Source organism: Rhinolophus ferrumequinum, chromosome 24 (assembly GCF_004115265.2).
Source record: "Rhinolophus ferrumequinum isolate MPI-CBG mRhiFer1 chromosome 24, mRhiFer1_v1.p, whole genome shotgun sequence".
In the NCBI taxonomy this organism is placed as follows: Eukaryota; Metazoa; Chordata; class Mammalia; order Chiroptera; family Rhinolophidae; genus Rhinolophus; species Rhinolophus ferrumequinum.
Window position 1 is genome coordinate 4,567,585 of NC_046307.1, and position 24,764 is coordinate 4,592,348.

Below are 24,764 nucleotides of genomic sequence, written 5' to 3' on the forward strand. Positions count from 1 at the left end.
GGTGGAGGGTGCGCTCCGAGCACTGGATTCGCTGTCCTTCCCTTTAAGGGCCCCACAGCGTGTTGGTATAATCCTCCACTTTCAGAGAAGCCCTCTCTTTCACCACGGATTTCTGCAGATTTCTCTCCTTTCTCTAACTCTAATCCCCACCAGCCGGCATTGCTCGGTGTTGGTGAGGGCCAGGGAGGATTCTTTCAAACCTGCTGTTCACAGAGCAAGTGCAGGCCCTTTTCTCTTTGCCCTTGAACATGCTCATCAGCTCTCCTGCTGCTCCTGAGACGTGACCACCTCCTTTATCTGAGGTGCTACACCCAGTGTTGGGAAATAGCACACCAGCTCGGCAACCCTTCCCCTTCCTCCTTAAAAAAAAAATAACCATAATGTATATTGATTTAACCTGATTAGGTTAGAGATAGCCCACTACCCTAAAACAAGGACTCTTTAACTTTTGGCATACTCCGTTTCAGTTCTTTCTTTTCCTTTTCTTTTTGGCAATTTTTTTTATTAGTTTCAGGTGTACAAAGCAAAGTAATAGTTAGACATTTAAACCCCTCATAAAGTGATAACCCACCCCCCAAGTTACTACCCTTTTGACATCTTATATAGCTGTTACAATATCATTGACTATCTTCCCTATGTTATACTCCACATCCCGTGACTCTATATACCTATATATTTAATTATAGTTGACATTCAATATTATTCTACTTCAGCTTCAGGTCTATAGTGCATTGGACACAGTCTATGATGTGATCCCCCTGATACGTCCAGTGCCCATCTGGCACCTTACATGATCTTTACAACATTGTTGGTTATATTCCCCATACGGTATTCACTACCAATTTGTATTTCTTAATATCTTCACCTTTTTCACCCTGCCCCCAACCTCATTCCCATCTATCACCCTGATAGATCTCGCAGCTATCTGGCACCATATCTAGTTATAACAATATTATTGAGTATATTCCTTAGGCTATATCCTACATCCCCATGACTACGGTGTAACAACCAATTTGTACTTCTTAATCCCTTCCCCTTTCACCCATCCTTAACCCCCCTCCCATCTTAAAGAAGTTCCTCTAAGATTCCTTGTAATATTGGTTTGGTGGTGATGAACTCTTTAGCTTTCTCTTGTCTGGGAAGTTCCTTATCTGTCCTTCAATTTTAAATGATAGCTTTGCTGGGTAGAGTAATCTTGGTTGTATGTTGCTGCTTTTCGTCACTTGGAATATTTCCTGCCACTCCCTTCTTGCCTGCAAACTTTATGTTGAGAAATTATCTGCCAGTCCTATGGGGACTCCCTTGTAGGTAACTAACTGCTTTTCTTTTGCTGCTTTTAAGATTCTCTCTTTGGCTTTAGCCTTTGGCATTTTAATTATGATGTGTCTTGGTGTTGGCCTCTTTGAGTTAATCTTGTTTGGGACTCTCTGTGTTACCTGGGCTTGTATGTCCATTTCCTTCACCGGGTTAGGGAAATTTTCTGTCATTATTTCTTCAAATAATTTTTCAGTTCCTTGCTCTCTCTCTTCTCCTTCTGGTGCCCCTATAATGCGAATGTTGGTATGCTTGATATTGTCCCAGAGGCCCCTTAAACGCTCCTCAGTTTTTTGGGATTCTTTTTTCTTTTTGCTTCTCTGGTTGGATGTTTTCTGCTACCTTATCTTCTACATCGCTGGTTGGATCCTCTGCTTCATCTCATCTACTGTTGATTCCCTGTAATGTAGTCTTCATTTCTGTTATTGTATCCTTTATTTCTGACTGGTTCTTTTTCGTGGTTGTCATCTCCATTTTTATGCTTCCTATCTCTCTGTTGAAGTTCTCCCTGAGATCACTGAACATTCTTATAACCAGTGTTTGGAACTCTGTGTCTGATAGATTGCTTATCTCCATTTTGCTTAGTTCTATTTTTGGAGCTTTATTCTGTTCTTTAATTTGGGACATGTTTCTTTGTCTCCCCATTTCGGCTCCCTCCCTGTGTTTTTTTCTATGTATTTAGGTAGGGCTGCTATGTCTTCTGGTCTTGGTAGAATGGCCTTATATAGTAGGTGTGCTGTGGGGCTCAGTGACACAGTCTTTCTAGTCACCTGAGCCAGGCACTCTAGGTGTGTCCTTTGTGTGGGTTGTGTGTGCCCTCTTCTTGTAGTTGAGCCTTGGTTGATAATTGCACATCAATGAGAGGGACTGGCCCTTGGGCTCGCTGGTTGTGAGGACTGGCCTTGACTTCAGTGGAAGAGTTGTTGTGCAGGGGCTGACCCTACAGAGCAGGATCTCCCTCAGCAGGGCTCTTGTGCCAGCCCAATCTGCCCCTTGGGTGTGTTATAGTTGGAGGTGGCTGGGTAATGCTCCAGCTCATTTTGAAGCTGGCCACTGGAGGTGCCAGCCCCAAGATCACCTTGGAGGGGATCCGCTGTAGGCAAGTTCAGCCACAGTCATGCCCCACCCGGAGTAACCCGGCAGGAGCCACAAAAAAATCCGCAGATGGCTGCTGCCCATGCTGTGCTTGGAAGTGCCTTGAGAGGCCAAGCCGTAAACCAAGGCCAGCTACCGCTAGTGCCACACTTAGGGCTGCTCAGCCAGAGGTACAGGACATGCTCAAGCCAGATGCTACTTATCTGGGTTCCACAAAACTTTGAGAGACCCTAGGAAAGTCTGCAGCTTGAGCTAAGGTAGGTGGTCTGCACAAAAAAGCCACTGGAAACAGCCTGGGTGTGCCCAAAAGTTGGGCGGGGCCAGGTCTCAAATTGCCAAGGCATGGCGAACAGACAGTGGAGACACAGATATGGCGGCTGCCTTGTGTCAGCACGCCAGGGAGGGGCAGGCCTCAGCAAAAAAACAATGGCCTCCACCAGCTCTCCTGTCCTGGAGAAAGCCACCTCTCCAGCCCCTGTCCCAAGCCAGACAACTCAGTTCCTCACCATATGTCCCTGCCACCTCTCCAGACACTGCCCCAGCGCTGGAGCTCAGAGCAAGTGAGTCTGTTGGTGGGTAAGGCTGCACACGGTCCCTTTAAGAGGAGCGCCTGGGAGTACAGCCGCACTCAATCTCACTCAGTCAGAATCTTTGCTAGTTTTCACAACCAGAAATTATGGGGACTTTCCCCCCGCCCTCCCACCGGCACTGGAACCCTGGGTTGGGGTGGGGCTAGGACCTCTCACTCCTCTGGGTAATAGAGAGGACCCCATAGCTGAAATACCCCTCTGGATCTTTATTGGTTACACGCGGGTGTGGGACCAGCTTGTTCTCCATCTCCGCCATTCCTACCAGTCTCAATTTGGGTTCTTCTGCGTGTCCTTAGTTGAAAGACTTCAGCTGAGCTTGATTTTAGGCAATTCTCAATAATGGTTGTTTTTTAGATTAGTTGTAATTTTAGTGTGATTGTGAGAGAAGGTAAGCGCAGCATTTACCTACTGTGCCATCTTGATTGTCTCTCCCAATTTTTATCCATAACAGATTTACGCTTACCTGATTGTAACCACAGAGTGTCCACCATTCATGCCTTGCTTGTACGTATTTCAACCTCACATCAAGAATATTTTTGCAGGGTCTGCACAGCTTTACTGTCATGTTTCATGACTGCATAGGATCTGCTTAATGGAGGCTGTATCTTTATACCAACACAGCAGCTAGGCCTCCTCCACATTTCTCTTGGCATAGATAACGGCACAGCTGATTGTGTCATAGGAGTCTCTTACTTCGGTTATTCTTTAGGATGTAACTGCCTAACAAGGACTGTCTTTAGGGCTCTGTTTCTTTGTTTTGATTTTGGAACATCCAAGTGTGTCCATGACGTACACATTTCTCCTTGTATTCCAACTGTCACGCCATTGTGAAGTCTCACTACAGGTTTTATGATGAGCAAAGTAGATTCAGTTTTCTTTTGGTTGAAATTTTATTTCGATTGGATGTGTTGTTGCTGTAAAAGCAAAAGCAATTGATGATAAAGAGAATCTTAAAATAAGATTTGGAAAAACTCTGAAAATACCATCTCAGAATTGCGCTCATTCGTTGGTTTGGTGCCGAGCCCTTTCTTGAGCAGCATTCACATTGAACTCGGTCCCCGCTGGGACTTCTAATTCCGTGAACAAATGTAACTCAGTTTGGGAACATTCTCTGGAGGCCACACACGACCTCCAACTCCCTCTCCCTTCAATTTTCTCCATGTGTAGGATCAGGATTAATCTTTAATTGTTGACACAGGCACTCAGAAGACATCTCTTCATCATATCCGGAAACATATTTTAGAACTAAGCATGAACCGTTGGGAGACACAATAAGTTTGCAGATGTCATTTTAAAGAAAGTCAAGTCGGTGCCCTCCTAGAGGCTTAGGAGAGATGATGGAGTGCCTCCTTTGTGCCCTCCCTGGGCAGAAGCGTTCTCATATGTGTCCTCATGTTTCTTAACAGCCCCCACCCCAGCCACACACATCCCTGTGAGATGGGCCTTGCCGTTTCAGAGAGGGGCAGCGTACGTCCGAACCTGGGTAACCTGATTCTTCATCTGGAGCCCTTTCCAATGCCTCCTGGCAGACCCTGGAGCAGCAGTCATTTAGTTTGGGGCAGCAGCTTTTTCTGCCAGTGTGGACATCCTCAGTAAGAGGAATGTAGGAATGTGGAAATGTAGGGTGGCAGGCACGACTTTAGCTTTAAGCAAACTTTGGTTCACCTCTCAACTCCACCATTTCTCAGCTGTGTGATTTTGGGTAAATGGCTGTTTTTCCAAACTTCAGATCGCCCATCTGGTAAATGGGGATTATCATCCTTGCCTCCTAAATTTTCTGTGGGGATTAAACAAGTTTATGCCCAAAGTGCTCAGGACATCATACACATCTTGAAAATGGCTGTTCTTACTGGAATGCTTTCTATGACTGAAACCAGGAATGCCTATGTCTGTTTGCTAATCGGAGAGGAGGTCCTGTGGTTACATGACTGACCTTGAAATCCTTTTAACACTGTGATTCTGCAAGCCTATTAAGGCGATATAGAAGTAAAAAAGCTGTTAACATATGTCCAGTCTCCGAGTCAGTGATGGAGAAATGTGATTTGGTTGTTGTAGAAGAGCAAAAACTGAATTAACTTCATAACCCCATTTCTCTCTTTTCAGCAGAATGAGATTTTCCATTTAAATAAAAAACATTCACATTTATAACGAAAATAAAAATGTAATTATTCATGAAAATTATTATATGAATTTTTCATTGCAAAATGGCTTTAAACACCTAATAAACTTGCTTTAATTAATAAGTTAGTCTGTTTTGTGATTATGCAACATGGCACAAACTCCCCAAATATTCAGGATTAACCTAGTGAATTAGAGGCCTCACTCACATCTGCTTCAGTTCACATTGGTAAATGAGAAAATTGTAATTTTCTGATGTAGCCACAAAAATCTGTGGAGAAAAGCGCTTTCAAATGGGTAATATCAACTTCTAAAACTGAATTCACTTCCAACTTGGAGTTGTGAGACAAATCATAAAGCAATTAGAATGTAATCTGGCATTTCAGGAGACAGTTTAAATAAAATCTACTCAAGTTTGGGCCTCCAAGGAGCATCATCCCACAAGAAAAGCAAAGTCTACCCATTTACTTAACCAAGCCATTTTGTGTGATGTGTGGGCTGTTACCATCTACAGCATCTTGTTTTCAGCCCCGTGTGGTGGTGCAGTCAAATGAAGGACAAGTTCACACAGCAATGGGACTGGAGTGTGTGTGAATGTATGTGCATGTGTGTGCATACATGTCAGCATGTGTGTGGGGGTGTGCACACACGTGTGCACATGTGTATGTCTATGAATGTGAGTGTGCATGTGGGGGGGTGTGCGGACATGTGTGTGCACATGTGTGTACATGAGTGTGCATCTGTACATGTGCAAACACAGGAACTGTTGAAGGAGGTAGGACGGGTGAGACCAGCCTGACCTCATCGCCTCACCACAGAAGTTGCCCCACCCAAGTCCTCGTGAAACCCTCTCTAAATGGGCCACACAACTCATGCTGTGGGCGCTGGAGTTAGAAGACCTGGGTTGGAGTCTGGAGCTGCCTCTAATTAGGTAGCTTGGACTAATTAGTTGGCTTTTTTTAACTTACTCCTCTGGGAAAAAGGTGTCTTGCTCCGTTTCTCTGAGGATAAAGTGACGTCCCCTTCCTGAACTGTCCCAGCTATGAGTGAGACATCAGGTCCCTCCTTACGCATTCCATGGTTTGCTAATCCTAGCAGTGGGTGTCTGCCTGGCTGCCAGGACTAGTAACATCCATGCCAGGGGCCTTCTTGGGGACAAGTCCTCCTCCCTCTTCCCATTCCTGTAAGGAGGCTCCCACCTTAGGATTGGCTTGGAATGAGCTGAGCTGGAAAGAGATGCCTTATCCCTCAGCCTGTTGGTCTTGCTAGTGGGCCTTCTTCTGGCCCCTTTATTTCAGTCCCATTCCAGGGGCCCTTCTTGAAACAGTTACTTCTCTGCCTCTTTGAGTCCTGCCACTCCACGCCCCAGGCAGGTTATGTTCTCAGTGGTGTGTCCCTCCCTTTGCCCATCGACCCTCAGTGCCTCCCATCACCTGTGGGCGGATAAGATGAAAACTTAGCCCAGCAAACGAGTCCTCCAAGTCCTTCCCGCCTCCTGTCTGCCACCTTTCACTTCGTTCCCCTTGGGGCTACTGCTCAGGAATCTGAAGGAGGCAAGTAAGGATGGAGTCGGGTGTCTGGGAGACCCCATCTGTATTAGTTTGCTAGGGCCGCCATAACAAAGAACCATGGTCTGAGTGGCTTAAACAACAAAACTTTCTTCCCTCACAATTCAGGAGGCGTGAAGTCTGAGATCGAGCATTGTTTTCTCCCGAGGCCGCTCTCCTTGGCCTGCCAGATGGCTGTCTTCTCGCTGTGTCTTCATAGGACCTTCTCTCTGTGTGTGTCAGTCTCCTAATCTCCTTTCTTATAAGGATACCTGTCATATGGGATTATCAATAAAGACCTCATTTTAACTTAATTACATCTTTAGAGACCCTATCTCCAAATACAGTCACATTCTGAAGGACTGAGAGTTAGGACTGTACATATGAATTTAGGGGGGACACGATTCAGCCCATAACACCATCTAATCACACTTGACACATAAGGGGACACTTAGGCATTCATTGTGGACAGGACTGAGAGGGCAGGGGTCAATGGAAAGCAGGTGGAAGTCAGCGTGGGGATTTAAGAGGCCTAATGTTGTGTCTGGGCCTCTGGAGAGGACTCTGGCCATGGTGTGGAGAAGGCGTGGAGCCGCACCGGGGAGCAGCCTGAGGGCTCTCCCCAGCGCATCAAAAGCCACGATGGAAACTGTCCATTTCCCCCACAGCGGCCTTGATGGGATTTCTTTCTGTGAGACTAGCGTGATGAACCAGGGAAAGCAGATTCTGATGGGAAGTGAGGTGTGTCTGAAAAATAACGCATGGAAACACGAATTAAGGATTACTGAAGAATTACGTTTTGTTTGCAGACCAAACCTTTGAAAACACGTATTGTATTTTGGAACTGAGCAGGGACCCCTTAAGGAAACGTTTGCCCATGTGGTTTGGAAGAGAGCCACTCCGTGCGCCAATGGGAGTCGCTGACTAAACCACATTCTTTAGAGAAAAGTTTCTGAGCTCTTGCCAAATGCTTGGGTTGGACTAGAGGCTCTCAGGGATTGCCTTCACCTGGCTGTGCCGAGCTTTGCCTGGCACCAAGGCAGTACCAGAGCTCAATGTAGTGAACGGATGCCTTCTGTCATGCAGGATGTCATGCGGGGTCTCTGGTCCCGCTCCCCACATAAGAACGCAGCATATGGTGAGGCCAAAAAGGAACACTCACGGAGCCCTAGATAGGTGAGTCATACCACTATAGTCTCGCTGGCGGCTGGGTTGGAGACACGGGAAGCAGGAGCCACACTATCTGCAACCCGCCATCCATTTCTCTTTGCCAACCAACCCCACTTGCTAGCTGCAACCCACCATCCTAACTGCAATCCGTTCTTGCTAGCTGTGGGGACAGAGCCCCAGAGAGCAGTTTCCAGCCTCTCGGCCTCACATAGAAAGGTGCTGGCTCAGGTAGTAAATGGCTATCACCTGTGGCTAGTTGGCCATCAGCTGTAACCAGTGAACCAATGGCCACTAATATAACTGCTGTGGCTATACTAGCAGAAAATGGGGGCTAGCAAGAAGATTTGTGGCTGAGCCTGCAAGTGGCACAGTGACGGTTGAGAATTGTGTGGCTCCTGTTTCCTGTGTCTCCAACCCAGCCGCCAGCGAGAGTATAGTGGTATGACTCCCCTACCTATGGCTCCGTGGGTGTTCCTTTTTGGCCTCACCCTGCGTTCTTATGTGGGGAGCGGGACCAGAGACCCCGCATGACACCCTGCACGACACTAGCTCAGCCACCATCTTCTGGCTAGCCCCCATTTGCTGCTAGCATAGCCACAGCAGTTATATTAGTGGCCAATGGCTCACTGGTTGCAGCTGACGGCCAACTAGCCACAACTGATGGCCATCCAATCACAGTTGATGGCCATTTACTACCTGAGCCAGCACCTTTCCACGTGAGGCCGAGAACCTGGAAACTGCACTCCTGACTCTGTCCCCACACCTTCCGAGCCCAGGACTCCAGCTCCACACCCCGGCCAAGCCTGTGGGAGCTGTGGCCTGGGGGTTTTGGCTTTTTTAGATATACTTGGCAGTCAATGAACTCTACATATGTAAAATGTACAATTTCACATGTTTTGATGTGTGTGTACACCTGTGACACCATTTCCACAATCAAGATAGTGAACACATCTGTCACTCATAAAAGTTTCCTGCTGCCTCCTTCAGTTCTCTCCGTTCCATCCCGCCCCATCTGCCACTCAGGTGTTAGGATTTCTGTCACAATTGATTAGTGTTTCCCTGAAAATAAGACCCGGTCTTATTTTCCTATAAGACCGGGTCTTCTATTAATTTTTGCTCCAAAAGACGCATTAGAGCTGATTGTCCGGCTAGGTCTTATTTTGGGGGAAACACGGTATATTTATTTATTTATTTATTTATTTATTTTATTTATTTTTTCTGTTCTCTTCTTCTTGGGGACTCCAATCACATTAGGCCACTTGAAATCCCAAGTTCACTGATGTTCTTCTCTTTCCTTCTTTTAAAAATTATGTCTCCACGTGTTCATTTTGGATAGTTTCTATTGCTGACTTCCAGTTCACTAATCTTTACTTCTGCAATGTCTAATCTGTTATTAATCCCCTCTATCCTATTTTATTTTTCATCACAGACATAATAGTTTTCATCTCTAGAGTTTCAGTATAGGTAATTTAATATCTTTGGTGTCTCTACTTTTTGAACATGTGCAGTGCAATTACAATCATTGTTTTAAAGTCTGTGTGCTAATTTTAATATTATGGCAGTTGTGGGTCAGTTTCAATTAAATGATTTTTCTGCTGATTATGGAACCTATTTTCCTGCTGGTAACTTCTTATTGTATGCCAGACATTATGAATTTTACATCATTGGGTGCTGGTTATTTTTGTATTCTGTCAATATTCATGAGCTTTGTTGTGTCACAGAGTTAAGTTACTTGGAAATAGTTTGATACTTTGGGGTCTTTTTTTTTAAGATCCATTAGGCAGGACCAGAGTTCTGTTTAGCCAAGGATTGATTATTCCCTACCACTGAAGCAGGACCCTTTTTGGTACTCTACTCAGTGTTTATACTGGCGATCTTCGCTGCCCCATGTGAGAGTTGGGTACTGTTCCCTCTAATCCTTTAGTGTGGTTCTTTTCCTTGCCTCAGGTCATTTCTTAACACACATGTGCCGATCAGTGCTCTGCTGAATACACAAAGGGACATGGTTATGCAAAGCTCCATGGTTTGCTGTGTGTAGCTCTCACCTCTCAGGTCCTCTGCTCTGCAAACTCCAACTGCCTGGCATCCCTGGACTCCCATTCCATCCCTTCAATTCTGGAAGGCTGCCAGGTTCCACCTGCATTTCCTATCCTTGTGCCACAGCCTAGAAATTCTCCCCATGCAAGAAGCTGGAGCAGCTGTTTTCTGTGTCTCAGAGACCACTGTCCTTTTCTGCTTGATACCCACGTCTTCAAAACCATGGTCTCATACATTTTATTTGTGGGTTTTTGTTGTTGTTTGGGTTTTTGATGTTGTTTTAGGCAGGAGGTTAATTTAGTCATTGCTAGTCTATTTTGCCTGGAAGTAGAAATCCATGATGTGGCCTTTAAAAAATTTTGGAATAATTTTAGGTTGATAGAAACATATACTGTACATGTGTAGCTAACCATAGTACATTTGTCAAAAGTAAGAAATTAACTGTGATATAATACTCTGGCAAGCAGAATTCTAAGATACCCCCAAGGTTCCCACCCTCTTTGCATACTCCTCTCCCCTTGAGTACAGGCAGAACCTGTGGTTATGATGGGATATCACTCCTATGATTGAGTTCCTAGTCAGTTAACTTTGAGTTAATTACAAAGCTTACCATTGGTGGGTGTGACTTAATTAGATGAACCCTTCAAAGGGACTGGGCCCTTTCTGAAGTCAGAGAGATTTGAAGCATGAGCGGGTATGTGGAGAGGGCCATAGGGCAAGGAACTCTGAATGGCCTGTAGAAACTGAGAGCAGCCCCTGGCCAAAGAATGGGGGCCTCAGAACATAAGGAACCACATGAGCTTGAAAGAGAACCCAGAGCTCCAGAAAGAAACACCAAGCTGACACACTGATTTCCGCATTATTCGACCCTGAGCAGAGAACCAAGCTCATCTGTGTCCAGACGTCTGAGCATGAAAACTGTAAAAGTAAATTTTTGTTTCAAGCTGCTGATTTGGTGGAAATCTGTTACTCAGTAATTGAAAATGAATACAATTGCTATTAACTAAAAAGAACCAAGTCAAATTCATTAGTAACAATATACCGCTATTAATCTAGCAAGATCTCAACAAAGGCTAATGTGATCACCGGCATGCAGCCATGGGACCACTCCCACTACCTCCAGTTTTCAAGATGATTTTAACACACCCATCTTGTGTCTCGGTTGGAGATGGTTAGAATTCTGATCAAGACTAGATCTGTTATATGAGAAAATATTTGAAAATCATATATCTGATGTGGATGTAGTATGCAGCATTTATAAAGAACTCTTACAGCTCAACAACAGCAACAACAAAAACAAACACCCCACTTTAAAAATGGGCAAAGGACTTGAACATACATTTCTTCAAAAAAGATATACAAGTGGTCAAAAACCACATGAAAAGATGCTCAACATCATTAGTCATGAGGGAAATGAAAATCAAAACTACAATGAGATACCACTTCATATCCACTCAGATGTATTGATGAGGATAGGAAGAAATTGGAACTTTCATACTTTGCTGGTGGGAATGTAAAATGGTTCAGCCGCCATGGAGACGTTTGGTGGGTCCTCAAAACGTTACATATGGAATTACCATATGACCCAGCAATTCCAATCCTAGGTCTATACCCAAAAGAATTGAAAACAGGTACTCAAACGGATGTGTGTGCATATACTCATGTTCATAGCAGCACTATTCATGAAAGCCAGAAAGTGGAAACAACCCAAGTGTCCATCAGTGAATATGTGGATAAACCAATTGTGGTAGAAACATACAACGTGATATTAAAAAAGAATGAAATACAGATACAAAGTGAATCTCAAAAACATGCTAAGTGAAAGAAACTAGACAAAAAAGATTCTGTTTGAATGAAATATCCAGGATAGGTCAGTCCATACGGACAGAGAGCAGATTGGTGGCTGGGAGGAAGGCGGATGGGGAAACAACTGCGTGCGGGTACAGGACTTCCTTTTGGGGGGATGGTGATGTTTTGGAACTAGATAGAGGGAATTTGATAAACGGGTGGCTGCACAACAGTCTTTTAGGAATCTTCCTAAAAGACAGTGAATTGTTCACTTTAAAATAGTTAATTTACGTTATGTGAATTTCACCTCAATTTTTATAAAGGAATAGATGTGTTATCGAAAATAACAAAGTTATAACTTAATTGGTGGTAAGTGACTTTGTGATTTGCTAGCGTTTTTTTTAAGCGAACTACAGACTTTATTCAGATCTCACCAGTTTTTCTTTTGATGTCTTTTTCCAATTCTAAGATACCATCCACAATCCACAATCCACAATACCACATTGCATTTAGTTGTCATGTTTCCTCTGATCTATGACACTTTTTGAGTCTTCCGTTGTTTTTTATGACCTTGACAATTTTAAGACATACTGGTCAGGTATTTTGTAGAATGTCCCTCAGTTTGTTCTAGTCTAATACAAGGTGTGATCAAACAATACAGTGAATGTTTAAATTTAAAAAATGATGACAGTAAAAGACATATTGCCATTAATCCCCCTCAAAATACTCCCCCTCGCTGAGAACACACTTATCCCATCATTCTTGCCACTTTCTGAAGCAGTTCTGGAAGTCCTCTTTCGTGAGTGTCTTTAGTTGCACTGTCGTGACTGCCTTGATGTCCTGAATCATTTTGACTTTGGGGAAGAGCCAGAAGTCACATGGTGCCAGATCCAGTGAATAAGGTGGATGAGGACACACTGTAATGTTTTTATTTGACAGAATTTGCCGTATACCAGAAGCCATGTGTGACATGGAGCATTGTCATGAGGAGGATGATTTCTGGCACATTTTAAAACACATCTTCCTTCAACCATCGCTCACACCCAACTGACTGCACTGAACAAATTGAAACTTGTCACACACTGTTACTAAGGTTCGACTCGCCACTTCCCGTATTGAAGGTCCCTGCCTTTCTGTTGGATGGCACTCGGCAGCAGCATTCACCATAGATTTTTATCACAACGGAAAGGCTCCGTGTCACACATTGCTTCTGGTACAGTAATTTCTGTCATAAAAACATTATGTTGTGTCCTCATCCACCTTATTCACCGGATCTGGCACTGTGCAACTTCTGGCTCTTCCCCAAAGTCAAAATGACTATGAAAGGTAAATATTTTTAATCGATTCAGGACATTGAGGCAGCCACGACAGTGCAATTAAAGACACTCACAAAAGAGAACTTCCAGAACTGCTTTAGAAGGATGGGATAAGTGTGTTTGAAATGAGGGGGAGTATTCTGAAGAGGATTAATGGCAGTGTGTTTTTTATTGTAATAAATGTTTTTTTTAATTTAAACATTAACCATATTTTTTTATCACATCTCGTATTTCTCATGATTAGACTGGGTTATAAGTGTTTGGGAAGAATACCACTAAGGGGGATTTGCCACTGTCATGGCATCATGTCAGGGGTTCATGATGAGCTGTCACTGGTGACATTAACCTTGATCACTTGGTTAAAGTGGTATCTGCCAGATTTCTCCATTATGACGTTACTCTTTTCCTTTCCCTACCCGGCTCTTTGAAAGTGAGTCACCTAAATTCAGCCCACCTTGAAGGAGAGGGGAATTTAGCACCACCTTGTGGAGAGGGAAGTAGCTATATATATTATTTGGAATTCCTCGATAAGGAAGATTTTATTTATTGTTTATTTATTTGTTGATCCATCCAATCATTTATATCAGTATGGACTCTTCGATATTTAAATAATTCTTTGGGTTATAATCCTACACCACATTATTAATTTTGTTGCTTAAATTGTTCCAGCTTTGGCCATTCTGAGCTCTTTCAGATTGGTTTTGTCTTTGATGTACACCCTCCCCACTTTTTTTAAAACAATTCCTTACTTTCTGGTATAAGAGACTCCAGGCTCCTCTTGTGTTTCTCCTGCCTTGGCCCTAGAATCAGCCAAGGAGTCCTAGTTCCTTTTATTGGAGAATGGTAATTAAAAACCAAGATCTGGGTGCTGCGTGTGCTTGTTGCTACTGGGGTGTCATTGCTTGTAGGCCTTCTCTGCAGAGAGCTAAGGTATATATGTGTGTATATTCACCCTCTGTGTACACAACCTATAATTACTTCTGTATGCATCTGTATACATAAGCATCACCTCATAGTGATATCTCTAATTCAACACCAGTGGGTTCATTCTAGCTTTCCCCCTTTGCTTATTTAATAACTTATTTCTTGGACAGTGAACCTGGCTCTCATTACCCATAGTTTATTTACTCATTTGTTCAACCCCAATACATATGTAAGTAGTTTCAAAATCATTATCCTGTACCCTATGAGAAACAACTTTACCCACTAGAGTATAATGTTTAAGAAGGTACAGTCTCTTTGATCTTCAGCCTTACCGTCTTCAATTGAAACACCATTTTGCAAAGTTACTTGGGTCAGCTACATTTTTTTCCCACCACCTTCAGTGAGGTTAGGTCATACGATTTTAATATAGTTGGATTCATTTGTCTCAGCCTGCATTCCATCCTGGGGTTCTCTGACATCCTGGTTGATTTCTTTTAAATTTGTATCCATTCAAGTTCATTCTTGGTGATGTACAGTCCTATAGTTTTTGACAAATGCATAGAGTCATGTATCCATCACCCCAATCCCATACCAAACTAGTTCATCACTCTCAAATCAAATTTTCTCCATGGCTCTCCTTCTGTGTCATTCCTCCCACTCCCCCATCCATCTGCAACCACTGATCTGATTTCTGTCCTTTTTTTTTTTGTATGGCTTGGCTTTTGATAGCAGCTTTTTTTAAGACATGAACATTGCTTGTAAATGAAAGTTGTCTTGCTTTGTCATTGGAGTTCGTTGGTACCAGGATTCAAGTCAAGCCTTGACACTTACGTTGACCTCTCTAAGCTTCAAATTTCTCATCTGTAAATGGCTATAATAATAGTCCCAGCCTCGTGGGGGCTTATTGGGAGGACTAGTGAAATAACAGCTGTTGGCATAGTACCTGGCATGTAGTAAGTAATCAATAATCTTGATAATAATATTTTATATCTGTATCCTCTTCATCACCATGATCATCATCACCACGGTGGGGTATAAGACAAAAGATTATTCAAAAAGAGGCCAGGAAGTGCTGCCCTCATGGGCTGCTGGTGGTGTGAGGACACATGCATAGGCTCTCCCTGTGGGGCTGGCTGAAGGAGGGCATCGGATGTTCCTTTACAGAGAGGGTTTCATTCTCCACAGTCCTTTCCTCTGGTGTCTGTGCTGTGAGTGTATTAGCAGAGTTGGTCCTGAAATTGTGTCCTCCTGAAGACACAGAATCATCTGGCTGTCGTTCAAAAATTGTCCTCAGCAGGGAGATTCAGGGCTTCATTTTGGCTCTTCTATTTGCAGCATTTTTTTTTTTTTTTTGACTGAGAAGACGGTATTACACACAACACGAAAAGAACTTTTAAAGAAGTAAATCACTGGGAAGGAGGGGTGCCTTTTAAAGGGGGGATCAAATATATGGTGATGGAAGGAAAACTGACTTTGGGTAGTGAACACACAATGCAATATATATAGATGATGTATTATAGAATTGTACACTTGAAACCTATATAAATTTATATAAATGTCAGCCTAATACATTAATAAAACAAAAGGAGAGAATCACTGGAATCCCAATACTCAAGTGAGTGGATGTTTGCTAGTCACTGCCACCCCACGCCTGAATTTTTACACAGATGTAGACATTTTATTTATTGTATCATAACATTTTTCTTTGTTGCTACATAGTGTTCATAATGATATTTCATGAAGATACAGTTTCATCAAGGGGACTCACCATCCTTCTCTAAACCACTCCCACTGTTTTGAGGCGCAACTTCCATTTTTTGCTTCTGCTGATTTATTTCATTGGGGTATATACCCTAGAGTAGGAATTTTCTGTCAAAGGATAGGAATGTCTTTGTGGCTTTATTTGTAGCGTTTTATAGAAATAAATCATTACATCCTTTTTTGTTTGTTAATCTATATTTTATCAAAATGTAATCATGCAAGGATATGTTCAAACATCTGGTGAAGTGTTCCAGACTAGCACTCCAACAGCTCATTAATAAATTTAGCATCCGACCATGTAACGCTTTTTTGAAAACCATGATTTTCCCTGATTAATTTTCCCTCTGCTCTTGCCACCCCTCCCCCAAAACTTGAAGTTCTCCACCTCTGTACTTCTAAAGGGAAAGCTCCAGAAGTCTGGAAGTCTCAGACTTTTCTCAGAAACTCATCCTTTGTTTACTTTTGGAATCAGGACTTGTTTGCATATGTAAAACCAGGACCATATTGTTTGCAGATGCGAGGGGTGCTGCCAGATAATTGAATGTAAAAAGTTGAGGCTTTTAAATCATTTCGTACAAACCTGGACACAAAAGAATATTTTCTTAGAACTAAAAAAAAGAAGCATGGAAATAAAGATTGTGGGGTTGGGTTTATAATTCAAACATTTCCCTCTGTGTTCATAATAGGGACGTTTCAAATCCACAGAAAGTTAGAGGCCTGGGGGTGGGGGGAGGGTAGAGGACTAGGAGATAAAATGCTGCAGATTCACCATCTAATCCAGAAAAACAAATGCATAAAAGGAGTTAGAATAAATGACAAAACAAAAACTCAATCGCAGTAATATCTGATCCCCTCTACTAGCATTAACAGTAAGGTAATTTTACCCGCTCATCAGTCGTTTCCTGTTTAGCCTTTTATCTGAAAATAAGAGTAGTTTAAAAGTAATTGTGTTTCCTATCAGCATTTGATAAAGCCCTCCCTTTTAGGGGCGTGGCCCAGATGTGATAGCAGTTGTTAAAAGCTTCTTGTTTTTTAGCCTTTAAATGCTTTTGTTTAAAAAAAAAGAAAAAAGGAAATTAGTGTGACTTCTAGTCTGTCTAGCAATGATAAAAACAGATGAGAGTTTCTCGAACAAATTGGCTTAAACTACAAGACTGGGTTCTTTACCCCCGTAAACTCCAAAATCTGTAAAGCGAGTTCTGCTGAGGTCCCGCTCTTGCCCGCGTGCTCAGCAGCTTCCACAGCCTTGGGTGTAGTGAGGGCCGGCTTGACTGTGGTGCCACAGGTCCCAGCGCACCAGGCCCGCAGCTAAGGGTGGTGTCTGCAGTCGCCGGGGTGGAGCTAACCTCACCCACCTGGTGGGAGCCCGAGAGCAGCTGGGGTGGGGGTGGGGGAGTTGGGGGGACGGCTTCTGGGGGTTGGCCTGCGCTGCTCGCAGGGTCACTCTGGGCCAGGTGGGTGGCTCCAGGGTAGAGCAGGAGTGCGTGGCAGGTGGGGGTCCGAAGTGGGTCTGAGAACCTGGCTTCTAGAAAAACCTGGCCAGGTTCCGATTTCTGGGGCAAGCCAAGGCCTTGCTGGCCAGAGAGGTGCGGTGAGGATGGAGAAATTGGCCCGCCTTTTCTTTGGCAACACCCTACTCCCTCCACCTGTGCGGTACCGCCTTCGCACCCCGCCAGCCCACCGTATCCCGCTTGTTCCCTCAAAACGTGGCCTTAACTCCATCTGTTATCCCTATCAGCCTCTGTTGTCCGTCTGGAAAATGAGGGTGACTGGTGGCCGGGGATGGAGGCTTTGCAGGCGCCTGGCGCTAACTTGGTTACGGTTTTTTGTCTCAGGCTCCTGGTCCTGGGCTGTTCCAGAAAGAACAAGATGGGGCTTGGCTGGAGTCCCGTCTTCTGTGAAAGTTTCAGGCGTGGTGGTCAAGGGCTCAAGACTGCGGTGCTCTTCTCTCATCCTCTAAAGCAGAGCTTTAAAGATTACATTTTTATGTTTGAAACTGAAGTACCCCTCAGCCCGTCCTAGTGCATTTTTCACTCAAATTAACAAATTCGGAATTTACTTTGTTTTGCTTTTGGGGAAGTGTTTTTTTGTTTTTTTTGTTTTTATTTTTGTTTTTTTTTTTTTAGAGAAAGGTTAATAATTTGTGTATTCTTGTGAGGACTCAAGTCTGGGCTAGCTTGGGCTATGGACCACTCACTTCACTCCCATAAACCACTATTCGAACTAATTTCTTTGTCAACTTCTGCCCTCTCCGAGAGGCAGGGACAATAATTTGGGCCTCAGAGGTTACTTGGAGGGTGAAATCAGGCGGTGATCACTGCCCGTGGCTGGACTGTGACTTCTGACTAGATTTCTCTGATAATTCTTGCCCCTTTACCCGAATCTAGCACAGGGCTGGCCTGTGCAGAGATTCTTGTTAAACTGTATTGAACCAAATTTTCTAGACCAGTGATCCCCTCAGGTAAGAAAGGAAACTGTCATCAGGTTGGGTTGGGCCTGGTCAGCGGGTCTGAACCCCAGTGGTTTGGGAGGGGCTGCAGCTAGGGAGGGGGCTTGGGGGCTTCCTGGGGTGGGATGGGGTGATCCAAGTACAGAAAGCTGCTGCAAGGGCCCTGCCCTCCTGTCTTCACGCTGACTGAACGGTCATTTTGGCTTTTCTGGATTTGAATTTGAAAATGTCCTAACAAAGCAGAAACCTACCATCTTCTTTTCAGGGACTCCCAAGTAATTGCTCAATGTTTATTTTTGTTTCTCTTCTCATTCTAAAAATTGCCTGTAGAACTTAATGACTTTTTTAAAAATGTTCTCGAAAATACTACCAACTGTTGATCTTTTTCATACATTGATTTTTGCTCCTTTTTCCACTTTCACCCCTCTCTGCTCTCAAACTCATCCTCATTTTTTTTCCCCCTTTTCTTCCTGGTTCAGAAGTTGGATGGACTAGTCAAGCTCCGGACTGTTCGGGAAGCGCCAACCGAATGCATCTGCCCCCCAGGTAAGTGGACGTTCCTTCCTTACTGGTTCCTGACTTCTCTCTCCTGTCTGCTCAGAACTGCCGAAGACACGGTGAAGAGCATTGCCTTGGGTTCCAGGCTGTCTGTTGTACCGAGTGGCCCACCCGGCGCCTCTCGTTCCCTGGCAGGCACTAGTCAAAGATCTCAGCAAGATTAACTGCCTTGGTTAGATGAGGATGGTGGTATTGCTGGGGAAGCTAAGAAAGCATTAGAGGTGACTTATAGTAAAGGCTTAGATGCAAGGAAAGCACCAGCCATCCCATTCTAAATATGGAGACACAGGCACGAATCATCCACATGTTATTAACATTGTGACCCTAGACATTGGGGAAGAGGGTGTTGATAAATAATCTGGACAAATAGTTTTTTTGTTTTCATTTCTTTTGGTGGAGGTAGAGGAAAAAAGCAGGACACATGATCTGAATTATTCAAATAATCATGTCTCTCGGGTTTTGTGGTGCAGACCAGGATGGCTGTGAGTAGAACCAGGATTTGTTGATTCCTAACCCATGTGGCTCGAATTCTGATTCATGTCAGTTCTTCCGGTTGTCCGAATGGGAGCTTTGCACAGACCATGATTGAGAATTTAGGTGTGTCGTCTCAGCCTTGGTATTTCCAGGGTTAGCATTCACCGCTCATAGGATAGTGTGGAAAGCAGTGAATGAGTGGAATGTCGTAACATTTCCCAGAGTTCTCACGGTGCTGGACAAGGTGAAAGAGAGAATGTGGATCACAGAAGCTCTGCCCAGTGCCCTTTGTCCTTACTGTCAACCTTCCATTAGCCAAGTTGTCTGGCATTTTCCAGTCCACTTCACTGGTCCAGAAACCAAGCTCACTGATAATTAACATCTCACGGCTTGGGAGATGTCCTGGATGTCTGCAAAGGTAGACCTTGTGATGTGAAAATTCAGTGTCTGGGGGCCTAACTGGAGAGGATTTGATGGCCAAGCTCGAGCTAGCTTTGACCAGTAGTACCTCCAAGGTTTTAATAGGAGGAAAAAGGACATGACAAGTAATGGCATCGTTGCTTGATCAGGAAGTCAGAGGTTGCAATTCCGTGGGGGGGAAAAATCCAGATCCAGAAATGAACTTTGGGTGATCTGCAAAATGTATAAAATGGGAATGGTTCCTCTTTTTCCTCTCTTTCTTCCTGAGTGTTGTATAGATGCAAATTCACGTGAGTTATGTGGATACGTGTTTTTTAAACTGGAAGTCCCAGAGCATTTGTAAAATATGTAATCAGTTCCGGGGCTGGCAGTTGGCATTGTGAAATTTTCAACTAGGACAGATTCGAATAAAGACTGCTGGACTGAGGTTTTTGTTTCAGCTATTTATCTTTGCAGGCATGACCTGGATGGCGAAGTGAACTGGGTTTCTTGATGTGGGTTGCTGACTGGAAATTTGAAAATGCCCAATACAGATGGCAGATGTACAGGGAAGAGGAGGCAATGAGGGGGCACAAGCAGCTGAAGAAATCTGAGCCAGATCCAGACCGTGGTCTGCCACTTATTAACCATAAGGGTCTTCATCAAAAAATGACAGTATTGGAGTGGGCTCCATAGGCTCTTTTGAGGTCGTGGAGAAAGTACCGGTCAAGACCCATGACCTAGAGGCAGTCCTGTGTTCCTGTCTTCCTTTGAGGGGTCGCAGACCACAAAGCAAGGCTCCAAGAGGGCCTCGGGGAAGACCATGGAGGCTCAAAGAGTGATCAAAACCCCCAACCCCACTGACAGGAAAGCAGCGCACTCTCTCCCTTGCTCTCTGACAGGGGCCCTGCTCGTTCTCAGCTCGGTGCTGCTGCTGGCCTAGGGGCTGTGGCTGCACTCAGGCCATCCTGGCAGGTGTGGTCAGTGTGGCCCCAGTACACACCCATGCCCTCGACTGCTGCACTTCCAGCTGAAGGACTCACTGAGCCCTTTGGACGAGAGCCCTTCATTGATGCAAAACTCCGTGGGCTGGCACTTTCTCCCCTGTCAAAAACAGGACAGAGGCCTTTTCTCCAACACCAGAAGCCTTAACTCATTCTCTTTCTCCCGGCTCCGATCTGCCCTGCAGACGTTTGGAGTCTGGACACACAGACCACCCTCCATAGCTTGGGTCCCCATCTGATTTGAGATACCCGCAGATCTCCCTGGCCCAGCTCCTTCCCACGCCTAGGGGACAGTGTGATCTTTTGTCAGATCCTAGGAAGCAGCAGACAGATAAGCGAGGCCAAACAAGGGGGCGGTTCTTCTGTGTGTACTGCCCATTGTGAAGCTGGCGCTCAAGGGGGAGCCATGAGGCTGAGAGGAGGGGCAGGTCGCTGCTCCTGCCAGAGTCAGTGGTGGGAGGCCTGGCAGGGCTGGGCCAGAAGTAGCCCTGTGACCCTGGACAAGTGAGGGACCCTTGAGCCTTGCACCCTTCATCTATAAAATGGTATAGTGGGTTGAATTTTGTCCCCCCAAAAGTTATGTCCCAGTCCTAGCCCCCCTTACTTGTAAATGTGGTCTTATTTGGAAATAGGGTCTTTGTCGATATAATTAAGTTAAGGATTTTGAGATGAGATCATCCAGGATTTAGGGTGGGCTCTAAATCCAGTGACGAGTGTCCTTTTAAGGGACAAGAGGCAGCGATTGGAGACACAGACACACCGAAAAGCCATGGGAAGACCGAGGCAGAGCTCAGACAAGCCCAGGACCACCAAGGATTGCTCATAGCTACCAGAAGCTGGAGGGGCCTTGGAAGGGACGCTCCCTCTGAGCCTCCAGAAGGAACCAGCCCTTCTGACACCTTGATTTTGGGCTTCTGGCCTCCAAAACTGGGGAGGATAAATTTTGGTCATCTTAAACCCTCCAGTTTGTGGTAATTGATGTGTTTCAGCAGTCTTAGGAAACTAAAACAAATGGGGAAAATCATCATCCTGAGGACTTTATAAGGTTGCTGGGAGGATTGAAATGTGAGGGACAGAAGTGTGGAACAGGTCCACTGCCCAGTGTGGGTCAGGTGTGCAGGCTGCTACCTGGGAGCTCCCTGAGGCTGCTCCTTCTCACACCTGCCCCAAAGAGTCTTCTCTTCCTTCTGCAGAAGCTCTCAGGCTTTAGAAATGTGCGACTTACCCATGTCTCTTGGGTATTCCAACACCCTCTTTTCTTATGTTACCTATGATTTAGTGTTAATTAATTTTAATTTAAGTCTCCATGTGCAGTTAGTGGCTGTGGTATCAGACAGCTTGATTTTTAAGGTAGTTTACATACATGTCCACCAGTAGTTCCCTTCCTTTATGCAAATGGTATTATGCATTGTTGTCCCTGTGTTGCTTGTTTCAGTTTGTAATTTCTCTTTGAGATGGTCTGAATCAGCCTGCATTCAGCCAGACAGCAGGTGCTGCCTCATTTGGGTTAAATGACAAAATCCTGTTGGGTTATGGGGCTGCCCTGTGAGGGACCTGACCTGTCCCCTGCAAGGACACTTGGCTTGTTTCTTGTCCTGTGTTTTCACAGACTGTGCTCCACGGAAGCTTCAGAGGGAAGGAGGCCTGCTGCCTCACCCTGTCCTGTGCCTTCCTCAGCTCTGTCCTGGGGCCTGTCATGAGCCAGGCATTGCTGCAGGCCTGGGGGTGTTGGGCTGGAGGATAGGAGCCCTTAGTGTGTTGGAGGAGGCTGCCCTCAGAGTACAATCCTGGAACCTTATGGAAAGGCTCCGGCTGGGGGTGGGAGATGCTGGCATGACCCCCTCCCCTCCACTGTGCTGTGAACAGTCGTGACACAGGAGCATGTCAAAGGAAGCTGAAAGCCTTGGATTTGAATTTTGACTCTGCCACTTGAACAGCCGCTGTGTGGTCCCATCTTGTACGTCCTGGAGACGTGGACCACTCTGAGATACAATGTCCTCACATTAACTGACTCTTGTTAGAAGCATCAGAACACTAATTAATGTTCGGACCATCCTACGTTAGTAAAGCAAAAAAGGGGAACTTATTAGTTGATGCAACTGGAAATGGAAAGGTTAGAGGTGGGCCAGATTCAGGTGTGTTGGGCTCAGGGGCTCTCTCTCTATCTCTCAGCCCTTCTCTGTGTCATTTACAGACAGTCTCTCCCCGGGGTCAGAGGTGGCCACCAATAGTTCTCAGGGTAGAGCAACCCAGCAGACAGCGCTCTCCGTTCTCGAAAGTCCCAGCACTGGGAAGTGGGAAAGTGGTATGGGCTGAATTGTGTCCTCCCCAAAGTTCATATGTCCAAGTCCTAATCCCCAGTACCTTATTTGGAGGTAGGGCCCTTAAAGAGGTGACTGAGTCCCAGTGAGGTCATTAAGGTGGGCCCTAATCCAATATGACTGGTGCCCGTACAAGAAGAGGAGGTTAGGACACACGTACACAGAGGGAGGACACAGCTAGAAGACAGCCATCTGCAGGCCAAGGAGAGTGGCCTCGGGAGAAACCCACCCTGCTGACATCTTGGTCTCAGACTTCCAGTCTCCAGACTGTGAAACAATAGATTTCTGCTGTTTAAACCACTCAGACTGTGGCACTTTGTTATGGCGGCCCTAGAAGACTAATACAGGGAGCTGTTGATTGGGGACAGAGTCTCTGTTTGAAGAGATGAAAGAGTTCTGGAAATGGGTAGTTTTGATGGCTGTACAACATTATGCATGTACAAAATGCCATGGAATTGTGCACCTTTCAATGGTTAAAATGGTAAAAAGAAAAAAGTACTACATAATTTTGTATGTATTTTACCATGATTAAAAAAAAAAAGTCCCAGAATTGACCCTGATTTTCTTGGCTTGGGGCAGGTGCCTATTCTTGACCTAATTACCGTGCAGGGGGGTGTGTGGGGGGTGGTGGAATGGGAGGCACCTGATCGGCCAGGTTTGGGTTATGGGAGCGTTCTTGGAAGGGTGGGAGAGCTGATGCTACCAGAACCGTGTTGGCTGAGAGTGGAGAAGGGTGGTTACTCCAAGGAATTTTAGGGTGCTGTTGCCAGAAGAAGAGAAAATGATGTAGCTGGCCAGACACAAATAATAGGTGACCACTGCAGTCCCGCTCCAGAGACAATTGGCTGGCCATGTCCTCTGCTGGGGGCTATAGACAGATTCTGGGTTTGACCAAAGGTTTGTCTGCACCTGAAGCACACAAGTCTTCTCCTTCCGTTGAACTTGTCTGACAGGCAGTGTGGCCCAGTGAGAAAGTACATGGACTCTCAACCCAGACTGCCTGGTTCAAATTCTGTCACTTACCAACTCCATGACCTCGGACGAGCAATTTATCTTCCGCACGCGTCAGGTTTTCATCTGTGAAGTGGGGTTTCTGATAGTACCTACCTCATGGGATTGTTGCAAGAATTGTCTGAGTAAATGCGTGTAGAGTTTAGAATAGGACCTGCTTCCTGAGAGTCAGCTGTGACCGCTCTTCACTCGGATCCCTTGCCCCACGGTGGGTGCAGACCCATCGTGTGCAGCCTGCTACCTTCTCCATTTTCGCTGATGTCCGGGCTGCCAGAGAGGAGACTCAGAGTTGGCCATTGGCTAGGACCATTCTGGATGGAAAGAACAAAGCCTTGGCAGGCTTTATTGGCACATCCTTCTGGGACATGGGTGAGAAAATGCTGGCAACAGCACAGGAGTGGGAAAACCAGAAAGGAAAAGAGGCCGTGTACCCGTGAACTCCTGTCAGCCGTTAACGGCGTCCAGAGGCCTCGTGGGAAGCCCAGCCTGCTGCCTTTCACACAGTCCACACTAGTTTCTAACTGGGCTAGACCGCCGTGGAAATTCTTAGCAACTTTTCTTACAGTGGTGATACTTTTCATTTCCTTCTTCTGCCTTTCTGTATCCTTGTATGATGTACCAGAGACATTGCGTGTGGTTTCCAAAGGATGTGCATTCTGCTTGCCGTGTAGGGTGACTTTCCAGAAATTAATAAACAGATTAAGAAGAGTTAGAATTTCACTGCTCTGTGAAGATGTTTGGAAGTTCAAGCTGAGGAGTGAAACTCTACCTAGGGGAGCACGAAGTACAACGTGGAAATGACACAGATCCAGATATACCCATTGGCAGTTGGTGGGAAACGCTACAGAGCGGAACAGAAGTGGTAGAAGTTACTTGTGTTCAGCCTGT

General features: G+C 45.1%; 1 protein-coding gene across 1 annotated transcript in view; it reads left to right on the forward strand.

Annotated features, from left to right (window-relative positions):
- Window positions 1-24,764, forward strand: part of COL23A1 (collagen type XXIII alpha 1 chain) — a 319,451-nt gene that overhangs the window by 7,202 nt on the left and 287,485 nt on the right. The window contains exon 2 of the mRNA XM_033096768.1: window positions 18,589-18,655. Coding sequence (XP_032952659.1) covers window positions 18,589-18,655 — 67 coding nt within the window. The remainder of the gene's footprint in view (window positions 1-18,588; window positions 18,656-24,764) is intronic.